Genomic DNA, 12,177 nt, shown 5'->3' with positions numbered 1-12,177 from the left:
CTTAATTGAGGTGGTTCTCACTGATAGTGGCCTTGGGAAGTGGCAGGAATATAGGTCCTGCCACCTGGACAGCTCATCTTAACCCTTTTTCTGTCTGGGGGGAAAAACATAGATGCCAGACGCCTCCTTTTCCTGAAGCTCTCTCCAGGACAATGTCAGCCGGTTCATTTATAGAAGTCGTTCATTAGAAAAGAATATTCTCAAAAATATCCTAGGTTACATGTGGCTCCCAAGCCAGAGGTCTCCGGGGCCGGGTATAGTCGTGTACGGTTTTCATCAGGAGGTAGAGATAGAAAATTTGTGGTCCCAGACGCCAACTTGACCAAAAGTAGGAGATTCTTACCTGATAACCAAACTGGAAGTGAAACGGCACGGCTTAGATAATAGAGCACCTGCTTAGCAAGCGTCAAGCCCTGAGTTCGATTCCCCAGTGCTGACCCCTTTGAGGAAACCAGGGTATCTTTGGTGGCCAAGGCCATGTTGAGTTGTGAACGGAGGACAAGAGCTCTCAAGCCAGAATCAGGCCAGGAGTGGGTTACCTGAGGATTAAAAACCAAACACCACCCTCCTTTTCTGTCTCCCATCTATCCAACTCGAGCTGGCTCAGCCGTGGGGCTGGCCCAGGGGACAGTAGGCTGGTGCTTCTAGTTCAGGATGGAGGAACATTCTGGAATTGGGCTGCCTGGACTCAGGTCTCAGCTCTTTCCCTTCCTAAATGTTTACCCTGGAGCAGACCAACATGCTTCACCTCTGCTCCATGCCTCGGTTTCCCCACTTGTAAAGAGCCATGCAGGCAGCCCATGCAGGCCTGCTGCAAGGGCCGGCTGAGTAAATCCTGCCCTTTAGGACCCCGTGCCCACATCATGTGACTTGGCAGCATTCATGTGACAAACGAGGGGCGGCGTGGGAATGCCCCTTTTCTAAAGCAGGCACCTGCAGCATATATTTATGGTTGGTGATCGGGAAGACAGCGTTAATGGCCCATAATGTGATTACTGTAAGAGTTTTTATTAGGAAAATTTCAACCACTTTGGCATTAATTAATGTACTGTTAACTTTCGAACGTTACTCACTTAGTCCTTGGAGAGCTGGGGAAAATAAACCTGTTGTCAAAATCCTTACCCTGAGAAGTAAATAAGACTTGTTCCTTCCACACAAGGCCCCGTCTGTAATAAAAACAGATGAGTCGCCGCGTGTTTCCGTGACAGTATTTATTGAGCCTCTGAGTCTCCTCAAGAGAGGAGGGGGGACAGAAATGAACATGGCAAGTAACAAGAAAGCTTGGAGGAGAACTTGGGAAAGATGACCACCTCTGGGTCAGAAGGGCAAAGAACACTGGTAATCCCAGCTCAGGGGGCCCTGCCACCCCCTCCCCTCCTCCCCCACCCCCTGGCGTGGTCTGTGGATGCTTAGTGACATGGTGGCTGGATGGGGAGGGGTGGCTGGAGGAGCGTGGTGGGGCATGAGGTTGGGAAGGGTGAGGAGGAAACGCAGTCTATTTCATATCATTCACCATGATGGCCCAGCCCCCCCCTTCACCCCCGCTGAGATCTGTTAGTCTCTGTTGGAGAACCAGCTTCTTAAGCAGCACTCGTAACTGCACGGACAGGGTTTGAACCCCAGGCCAGCCAGAAATGTCTCAAAGTTTCTAGAAATCCCATCTCTTTCATTCTAGTCAAGACCTGGGCTCTGACTCTCTTCTCCATCTCTTGACTGTGTGAGCTTGGTTACATTCCTCACCACCTCAGAGCCCAGAACGCTCATGGGCAAGTGAGGGTGATTTCTACCCACAGTGCCCTGGGTCTCCTCCCGGAGCCTCTTCTTGCAGGCATCACTGCACCTGCACTACAGTCCCTCCCTCCCCTGCCCTCAGGGACCCATCCTGGCACTCCCCATGAACACCCAAACCCACACCCCACCATCCCAGTCACCTTCTGTGTCCACAGACTGGGCAGGGGTGCTTGAGCACACTGCCTAGAGCCTACCCAGGATATCTGGGATATTTTAAATCAGCTCCAGATTATTTATAAGACCGAATGCGATGCAAGGGTCCTGTGGCCGATTGTGATGGCTTACACTCCAGCAAAGTCCGACAAGAAAGGAGTCTGTGCATTTTCCACTCGGTGCATTGTGATTTCCATGCACAGCTGGTTGAATCCCTGGATGCAGAATGCACCGAGATGGTCGGCCTACTCTTACATCTTTCTCCTGTATGTACATACCTACAATCGCATTTATTGTATCACTTACCCCGCCCCCAGCAGTGGATGGACAGAAATGATTAATCATAAAAATAGAACGATGCGGACAATAGACTGTAATCGAGATTATTCAAAGCTGTCTATTTCTGGAATGTTCCATGTGATATTTTTGGACAGAGGCTGACAGTTGGGGAACTGGAGTCTCAGAAACCGAGACAGCGCACGCACACGCACACACACACACACACACACACACACACACACACACACACACACACACACACACACACACACACACAGTGACCCTGCAAAACACCCCGCATCTCTGCCATCTCTGAAGCCTGGGGATTACAGCATTCTCATTTGACCCGAGGAGAGATTGAGGGGTGCAGAGCTGGTGTAAGAGGCTTAGCGTCACTGCCCAGCCAGTGACGCAGGGAGCCGGTGCGGGCTCGGGGGGCTTAGCCCCCGCACCTGCTAGCGGCAGCGTATTACTATTCTCTGCGCCTACCTGGCTTGTTAACATTCGTCTGCAGTCAGCTTTTCTCCTGCCTCTAATCACTCTGATTCCCCCACTTATTTGCTATTTTGTGCCATGGGTATCTGATTACAGTGTTCAATTGAGACTTCTGTTTTTAGGAGCTGGGCAGTGTTTGGGCTCCAGTGTTTTCAAAAAGTCCCCTGTCTCAAAGACTGGCCCAGCTCGGAGCCCCACAGCATCCATGCTTACCCTGCACCCCGAAGCTCACAGTTGGTCTGGGAACAGATTCTTCTCTTTATAGCAGGGCGGTGGGACAGCCCTTGAGCTCCAGGATCACAGACACACTCCATTCTTGGCTCAGTGCTGGGCTTTTTTAAAAAAAAAAAAAAATCTGTTTTCTGCTCTTGTTTTCTTGTTTACTTTCTCCTTCCGTGCTGAGGATGGAATGCAGGGCCTTGCACACAGTAAGAGAGTGCTTTGCCACCAAGCAACAACCCCAAGCCCTTGATTGTTTAAGAAAGGGGCTCACCCTGGCTGGCCCTGAGCGCAGGAGCCCCCTTCCCTCCGCCTCCCTAGGGCTGGGGCGGCAAGGGCGTCTACTGTGCTTATTACCATCTCAGCTTCTTCATGGGGGCCTCCGGGGCTCAGCCTCCTCACTGCCTTTCTTCTCGTAGAGTTTTAGGTGACTTTAAGATCACACTGAGACCTCGCTCTGTACTCCCGGGCCCTCTGTGAACAGTTGGTTGGCCTTTTCTACTCCTGCCTCACTCTGCCTCCACGTCTCACCCCTGCCAGCCGCTCTGTCCATTCTCCTCCCCCCACCCCCCCCAACTCCTCTGGAAAATAGCTGCGCTGCAGAACGCTGGCGTTTTTCTGCCCTGTGTTCTTCACAGCTGTCCAGACCCGCTGCCTCAGCCAAGGACACCTTTATTTAAACTGAGGAAGTGGTTTGTTAATGTGGCTGCCTCCGGTTTCCCAGGCACTCCCCCAGCCCTTCCCCCAGAGGAAAAGCACGCGTCCACGTGTCTACCTGTGACCCTGCATGGCTTCCTCCACCAGGCACCAGAGACTCACACCTGTAATCCCAGCTACTCAGGAGGCCAAGATCTTGAGGATCACAGTTCAAAGCCAGCCTGGGCAGGAAAGTTTGGGAGACTCATCTCTAACTGACCTCCCACTAGAAGAAACTGGAAGTGACATCATACCTCAAGTGGTAGAGCACTAGCCTTGATCAAAAAGAAGCTTAAGGACAGCACCTAGGCCCTGAGTTCAAACCCCGGGACCAGCACACACGTACAAAAGGGTCTCTTTAGTATCAATGTCCAAGTCCCTTCAAAGGACAGCAGGGAGAGGGCCCTCATGCCAGACTTCTCCAGGCCCCAGTTTCTACAGAGGGGTGGAAATAACCGGGCAACTTTGCATAATCTGCTTCTCCTCTGCCCTCACTGTGTGACCCCAGGGAATGTGTTGCCATCTCTGAGTTTCCACAGATGGTAATGGTAACATAGCAGGCCCTCGGAAAACATCCACTCCTCCAGACCAAAGCAGCCACTCTTCTTCAGAGCTCATTCATTCATTCATTCATTCATTTATCCAGCAACCTTGGCAAGAGGGCTTTGTGGACAAAGGGCATAGCAAGAGTCAGGTGGTGTGGTGTGTGCCTTGATGGGCTGTTAGGTATTCTGCTGGATGTGTATTTGTGTTGTTTGCTGTGCTTGAGTGCCTAGATAGTTTGATATGGATTGGTGGATGAGTGAGTGGATAGATAGATGGGTAGACAGATAGGTGGATAGATGGATACATAAATGGATGGATGGGTATGTGGATGGATGGATGGATGGATGGATGGATGGATGGATGGATGGATGGATGGATAGATGAGTGGATAGATAGATGGGTGGTTAGAGAATGGGTGTATAGGAGAAAGGAAGGAAGGAAGGAAGGAAGGAAGGAAGGAAGGAAGGAAGGAAGGAAGGAAGGACAAAAGAACAGATGGGTTGCATGGATGAATGAAAACAATGTGCCACTTGGTCACCGACAGTCATCTCCGATCTAATACAGACATCCGGAGATAGCTGTGACCTTTCTGAAACGCATGCTCCGTCACTAACTTAGAATATCTTTGATTGACAAGCACCCACCATTGTTACCCACTTTCCCTTCCAAGCTGATGTCATCTGCATTCCTGGATCATATGATGACATCGTCGCTGCTCGTGGCTCACTATGATGATGTAGTCTCTGTTCATGGTCTCAGATTATTCGAAGCCACCCTGTTATTTTCACCTGCTCTCTGGAGAAGTCTGGCATGAGGATCTCAGTGTAGACCTGACCCCTGTTGATTCCGCCTGTTCTGGAAGGAGGCATCTCTGTTTGGCAGTGATTTGCTTTCTAATGACAGCTGATGGGCTGCTGAGCTTCTATCCTCTGGGCAAAATGGTCTACAAGTTCGGCTTCTCTTTTGATGCTCGGGGCACATGGAGACACTGTCCTGACAATGTTCTGGCACCCATCAACATAGAACCCACGAGGAACTAAGCTCAGGCTGAAGAGCCCAGTTCGAGGCCAGCCAGCAGAGTTACACACTTAGCTGGGAAGCTGGATTCCTTGGATCTGATGGTGTTGGATCTGGCAAAAAAACCAACCAAAACAAAACAAAAAACAGTAACATATGAAGAGCTGCAGCCTGGGACGTACCAGACAGGACACTGGCAGATCCCAGGGCTCAAGCAGGTTGTCAGACTTAAGACATGGACCACTGTTCTTCTCCAATGGGTTTTCTTTCTGGCAACTTCTGTCCTTGTGAGAATGCAGAGGCTCTTATCATCTTCCAGTGTGATGTCCAGCAGAGCAGAAACTCTTTTATCCAATAAATAGTTCAACAACAAAGTATGCAGTTCTCTTCCAGGCTAATTAGCTTTCTGGGGTCACACATCCAGTCCTCGGACGGGGTGGGGCTGGGGGGGTGGGGGAGACACAGTGCTCTGATTGGCTGCAAGACAGGCCCTGGATTGATCATGGAGCCAATCCCCTGCGTCCGTGTGGACTGAGCTTGGGCCCAGAGAAGGGGCTTAAAAAAGTGTCAGCTGATAAGACTGCAAGATGTCCAACTGCAGGGATGCTTCTAGTTAACAATACCAGACTGGACATTTGAAAACATGCACAGACATTAGAGTGCGTGGTATCTATTCCTTCGACAATGGAAGGCAATTTAAAGGAAGCAGACAAAGACACTGGCTGCTGTCAGGAAGGAAGAATGGACACAGTGTGTTAGCTCAGCCTCGTGAGAGCTTAGCTTGCCTAACTCGGAATTCCCTCGACGTCTCCCCGTTTCCTGCCCGCGGCGGCGAGTGAATGCCTGTCTGTGTGTCCCCATCCATCAGCCGTCTGAAGCTCCTTTCTGTGCCTGGGACGACACACTCGCTTAGATGTGTTTATTAGTTAAGTTGAATCAGATTTCAGGGCCCCAGAATAACTTCTGGACCTCTTAAAGAAAGACTCCAGAAAAGAAAGAAAGAAATGAAAAGGAAAAGTTAAAGTTCCTACTCCTTACAGTGTCTTGCTCTCACCTCTGCTATCTTAACTATTTTTTTTCTTTTGCCCAGGCAAAGCCAACAGGAATGTGCAGTGGGATGAGGATTCAGTGGAGTACATGCCAACCAACCCGGTCAGGATCGCCTTTGTCCTGGTTGTCCACGGTCGGGCCTCCCGGCAGCTGCAACGCATGTTCAAGGCCATCTACCACCGAGACCACTTCTACTACATCCACGTGGATAAGGTGAGCCCAGGGCCTCCCTGCCCCTGCCCCCCCCCCCCCGCCGGCCCTCTCTCTTCCCTCCTTCTAGCACAGGCCAAGGCTCAGAGGCTGCACAACTGTGCTGTGCAGGCATGTATGAGTGCATGCATGTGTTTATATGTGTGCACGCACACACACACACTCAATGCTGGCTTCAGAATTTTCAGCTCCATAATCAGTGTTTTTCTCCCCCGCCCCTTCTTATTCACCACATAGCAAGGGGTTATAATATGAAATTTCAATATCTGTATCCACCTCGGGGTGATTTACCATATCCATTGCTTTCTGTGTTTACCTCTTTCTGATGAGATCCACTAGAATCCTCTTTTGTAGATCTTTTTGGGGATGAACCTCCCCCATACTGCTGTTGCTTTCGTCACCTCGTGGACACTGCAAAACTTCACCTCTCAGATTCTTAGCAGGCAGACCCAGCCTTCTTAGCTTTTTTTTTTTTTTAAATAACTTTTATTATTATTATTTTGCCTGTCTCAGAGCCTCTTTATGCTTAAGGCTAGCTCTCTACTACTTGATCCACAGCACCACTCCAGGCCTTTTCTGAGTAGTTTATTGAAGAAAACTCTCATGGACTTTACTACCCAGGCTGGCTTCCAGCCTTAATCCTCAGATCTCAGCCACCCAATACCTGGGTTGATGGGCGTGAGCCTTCTTAGCTTTTGTCCTCAAGTGTGTCAGCCGGAAGTTAGAATGCCAGAGTTCCTGGCTTTACGGGCCTACGCCTGGAGAGCTTGGGGAGGGGCTGAGGAAATCACCATTTCTGCTGTGCATTGAAAAGTTTCCTAAGTTTGGAAGGTGAGGCAGAAAGGACCCCACTCCCCTCCCCGCTGCCCCAGGGCCAGGGTCAGTGACTGGGGCAAGCTTGGTGTGTTCGCCTAGTGCCACAGGCATGGACGGGGGCCGAGGAAAGGCGTGGCACCTGATGTTTCCAGGGCCTCTGAATGTCACCCTTTGTCTCCCGGGAAAAGCGCTCCAATTACTTGCACCGGCAAGTGCTCCAGTTCGCCACGCAGTACAGCAACGTGCGCGTCGCCCCCTGGAGGATGGCCACCATCTGGGGCGGGGCCAGTCTCCTGTCCACCTACCTGCAGAGCATGCGCGACCTCCTGCAGATGCCCGACTGGCCCTGGGACTTCTTCATCAACCTCAGTGCGGCTGACTACCCCATCAGGTGAGGCACCGGGCCTCCCCTGGCTCCTCCCGTGACAAGAGTGATGAGTGAGGTGGCAGGAAGGTGCAGGCCTCTCAGAGGCCGCTGGGGGAGGCGGGGAGGGGGGACGGGGGGGGGGCTGCTGTCTCCATAGTCCTGACACTGGCTCACCTCTCCACGTATTCCTACACTCATTGCACGGGTGTTGATGATGAGGACAGACTCCCCGACTCAGTTCAAGCACAGCGTGGTTCCTAAGGAGCCGAGGGCCCTACGACCCACACAGGGCTTCTGTTTAGGGAAAACAACAGGAAATGAAACAACAAATTGTGTGCACAGGGCATCTGTGGGGAGAGGCCAGGGAGGGGAAGGGCTTGTGTTCCCCGGGTGTGCAACAAAACAAAACAGCGGTGGGGTCAAGAGCAGCTACAACAAAGCAAGGAGTACACACGAGATGTGAAAGGTCAGAGAGGGAATTCAGGAAATTTGCTGTCACTCCAAGCAAGATGGAAGCCACAGCATGCTGGAAACAGAAAGGGCAAAGGGGTGACCTTGAACTCAAAGGGGGCAGAATGGAAGGAGGAGGCTGCGTGCCACAGCCTAGGTTGGGTGTGAGGAGGCTGTGTGACTCCACTGCCACCCTCTGCCCATTTGTGCCAAGCACATATCTCCAGCCCGGTCCCCTCTTCAAAGGACAACCGAAATCACCTGTGGTTTAGAGCCACCATTTCTTTTTTCTTTCTTTTTTGCCAGTCCTGGGGCTTGAACTCTGGGCCTGGGCACTGTCCCTGAGTTCTTTGTGCTCAAGGCTAGCACTCTCCCCCTTGAGCCACACAACCACTTCCAGCTTTTTTGGAGTAGGTCAGAAGTTCATGGACTGTTCTGCCTAGCCTGGCTTTGAACCACGATCCTCAGATCTCAGCCTCCCGAGTAGCTATGGTTACAGACATGAGCCCACAGTGCCCAGCTTGAGTGCCACCATTTCTAATGCGTGCAGCTTGTGTCTGAGAAAACGTTTTAATGGACCCAAAGAAGTGGTTTTAGACAAGAATGAGGCAGAGAAACTGGGGTAGCCCTTCCCTCTCCCTGGAAAGTTCCTAGCGTGCTGTGCATGGCTGACCTGCCTTCAGCCTTCTCAGTAAACACAATCACACATGGAGAAACTGAGGCACGGCAGTGCAGAGAACCAATTCTGTCTGGTTGCAGATATGGGGCCTTTTCTCTCTCCAGTGAACCCTTTGGCTACAAGCTAGAAATGGGCCCAGGCCTCCTGGCAAATACCGATGACGATGGTAGCAGATACCTAGAAGTCACCTGCTGTCCCTGAGTCTGAGGAGCTGCAGGTTCTGGTTCTCGCTCCTCCGGCCTGCAAAGCTCCTATGAGGCCACAGGGGTCAGGTCAGCCTAGGGAGGTGGGGGTGGAGGTTAAAGGGTTCCTCAGCCAGGGACAGCGGGAGGCCAGGCGAGCCTGCCCGCTGCCGCCCCCTAGAGGCGCCGTGCTGCTCTAACTGCAGTTGAGGACACTGAGGCTTAATAACAAAACATAGCAGAGCCAGGCACTTGGAAAAGGCTCAGTGGATCCCTGGTGTTTTACTGTCTGTTGCCTTCAAGGCCACATCTTGTGTCTCTCCAAGGGCCCCAAAACAAGCATCATTTCTGCGGCTGTGTCCGTGTCTGGGTTGCATCTCCGATAGTCTGGCTCGCTCTTCCTCTCCCTTCTCCCATCATGGCACAACCCATTTGCACCCTCCCCCACCCCCCGGCACCTCTTATTCAGTCCTCTCCCAGCCAGAGGCGTGTCATGCATCGGACACCAGCGGCTCCTCTTGCTGTTGCCGCCATGAAGTGGGCCCACACAGAAGCATATGAATGTTGCAGATGAATGGTCTCCATCGTGGGCAACTCTGATAGGTTTTCATTCCCCATCTGCTGCTCCATCTGCAGCTTCCCAAAACCACGACTTCTCCATCCCAGGAAATGAACACTCTTAGGAATCTTCTCAAAGGGGCCCCCAAGGAAGCATTCTCAACCATGCTGTCAAAACTGAGTCTCTGAGACGCCCACTGCCTCTCCTGGGGCTCCCTGCCCTAACTGGGGTCAGATCCCCCTCCCTTGGGTATGAACACTCACTGGCTTTCTGCTCACCAGCCTAGAACCCGAGCACAGATGGCCTGGATTCGGCTCTGCCTGTGTCTCCTTGGCCATGGGAATTGGCATAAGTTTTCTCCATTTTTGTACATCTCCATTATTTTTTCCTCTGTAAGATTGTATGCTGGGAGAGGCAAGTCGAACATAGCACCTAGAGGTAGAACATGGCACTTAGTACTCAGCCAGCGTTGGGTGGGAAGGAAGATGCCCAGTGTATTTGATGGTAGTGCTTCATGGTCTTTGAAAGACAATGCCCATCCTTCTCCGGCCCTGTGTCTAGACAGTAAGAGGAGAGTCGAGAACAGAGTGCCCACGGCTCTGCCCCAGGTTCACACTGTGTGCGTGGGGTCAGCACAGAAGCAAATGTATGCTGGAGCCCAGGTTCAGATTCTCCTGCCTCTTGGGGACCTATGTTTACAAAGGCTGGCCTAGTGGGGAACCCCCTTGTAGACACAGAAGTTGCTTTAACTGCTTTGAGGTGCCAGTGGGACCGGGTGGGAGCTCAGAGCTGAAGAGGTCAGCTCACTGTGGACCTTTTGCCATCCAAGCCCAAGGGCTTGGAGCTGCCTGGGAAGGCAAGCACTCAGGCCAGCTAGACAAGGACACTGGGGAAGATCCATAGACGTGTGTCTTTGGAGACGGTTCTCTCACCTGGAGAATTTCCACTGCTCAGCTTGTGTTTCCTAAGAAGCTGCCCTGGGTCCGCCAGCTCTCCAGCAACTGGTTCCAGCCACAGGGGTCAGGTCAGCCTTTGGAGCCAGGGACAGGCCATTGAGAGAGAGGTTCCAAGTCTCATCACAATGGTTAAGGTCCAACCACCTGCAGCTCAAACCCAGCTCCTTCATTCACTAGTTGTGTGAAAGTGAACTTGGGCAAATTACTTCATCCTCCTTGAGCCTCGGGCTCCATGTCTGTGAAAATGGAGGTAGTAGCAGCAGCAGCATCTCGTGTGAATACTTGGAGTGTTGCATGAGTTGTGTGCCAGGGGTTGGTGAACACATGGTAAGGATTGTCTGTGTGATGGCCGTGGTGATTAATAGGAAGAAGAGAAGCCAGGCACATTGGTGCATACCTGTTATGCTGGCCGAGACAGGAAGATCATAAGTTTGAGGCCAGTCTGGGGCTGCATACAAGATACTACCTCAAAAAGGAGGGCATGGGAAGACATTAATAAAAATGCCATGGGGAGTGAACACATTGTTCCTGAGGAGAAGATGAAAGATCAATGAATCTCACAGCCTTGGGGCAGGGGTGGAGGGCACTGTGAGTTCCCACAGGGCCAGGGAAGCGTCCTGGAGATGCAGACCACAGCATCTCATGGCAGAGTTCTTAGCAGTAGGTGGAAATGTGGGGGGGAGGGGGGTCCTCAGGAAGGTGATCCAGGGACCCCCAACAGGTCTGAAGAGCTGTGGACGGCAAAGAACCTGCAGGGAGCAAGCCAGGTGGACAGGCCCAGCAGTACCTTGCTGTCCATCACCTGAGGGGCATGGCCTGCCCTGTGAGCAGGAGGCCTTAAGGGAAGCCATTTATGAAGATATTTCTGGCCAGGTGGCCAGTTAAGAGGTAGAAGCCTCTGTCCAACTGTCTAGCCCAGAACCAGGCTCACAGGACCACAGTTCTCCAAACCTCCTGGCAGTGCATATACACTGGCAGAGATAATGAGCTCCTAGAATCCAAGCAGCCACTTAGTCCTCCAGTCACACGGAGCCAGGCAGCGCCTTCTGTTTGGGGACCAGGAACCTCACACCTGGACAGACTGCCCCATTCAGAGATCCACAGAGCGTTTCAGCTGGAGACCGAACAGGGAACACAGCTACCCAGTGGCCTATAGCTGGAGCCATAGAAGAGCACTAGTTATAATAAGCTAGCCTGAAGATTAGAAACAGAATGAGGCAAATGAATGTACCAGAGAATGTTTGAGAGACCCTCTCTATTTCCTGCCCTTGATTTTGAATTGTGGTCAAACTCCTGTGTCACCAACTGTACCATTGTCACCATTTTTAAGTGTACGGCTTTAGTGGTATGGAGTATTTTCACACTCATGTGCAGGCATCGGATCCACCCAGCTTCAGTAGTCTTTTCACCTTGCAAACTGAAGTTACTCCTTGAATACCTTGCTGCTCCTTCCTCCCTCCATTCCTGATGGCCGTCATCATACCACCTCTATGAATTGGACTCCTGTATGTGATTTACATAAATAGTCATTTGTGACTGGCTCCTAGCACTCAGCAGAGGGTCTGCCAAGGGTCACCTATGGAGTAGCATGTGTTAGAATTTAATTCCTTCTTAAAGTGGATGGACTGTATTTTGTGTATTCATCCATCAGTGGACTCATTGGCAGCTTCTACCTTATAGGTGTTTTAGGATATAGATATAGATATATGCTG

The 12,177-nt window shown here is 51.6% G+C and overlaps 1 protein-coding gene across 1 annotated transcript in view; it reads left to right on the top strand.

The window, feature by feature from the left end:
* Xylt1 (xylosyltransferase 1) overlaps nt 1–12,177 on the top strand; it is a 134,245-nt gene that overhangs the window by 92,505 nt on the left and 29,563 nt on the right. The window contains exons 4-5 of the mRNA XM_090358114.1: nt 6,287–6,459; nt 7,461–7,663. Of these exons, the coding sequence (XP_090214240.1) occupies nt 6,287–6,459; nt 7,461–7,663 (376 nt within the window). The remainder of the gene's footprint in view (nt 1–6,286; nt 6,460–7,460; nt 7,664–12,177) is intronic.

Source organism: Megascapheus bottae, chromosome 25, assembly GCF_031878675.1.
Source record: "Megascapheus bottae isolate mThoBot1 chromosome 25, mThoBot2.hap1, whole genome shotgun sequence".
NCBI lineage: Eukaryota > Metazoa > Chordata > Mammalia > Rodentia > Geomyidae > Megascapheus > Megascapheus bottae.
The sequence above is the reverse complement of the archived record's forward strand: the minus strand, read 5'-3'. Positions and strand labels throughout refer to the sequence as shown.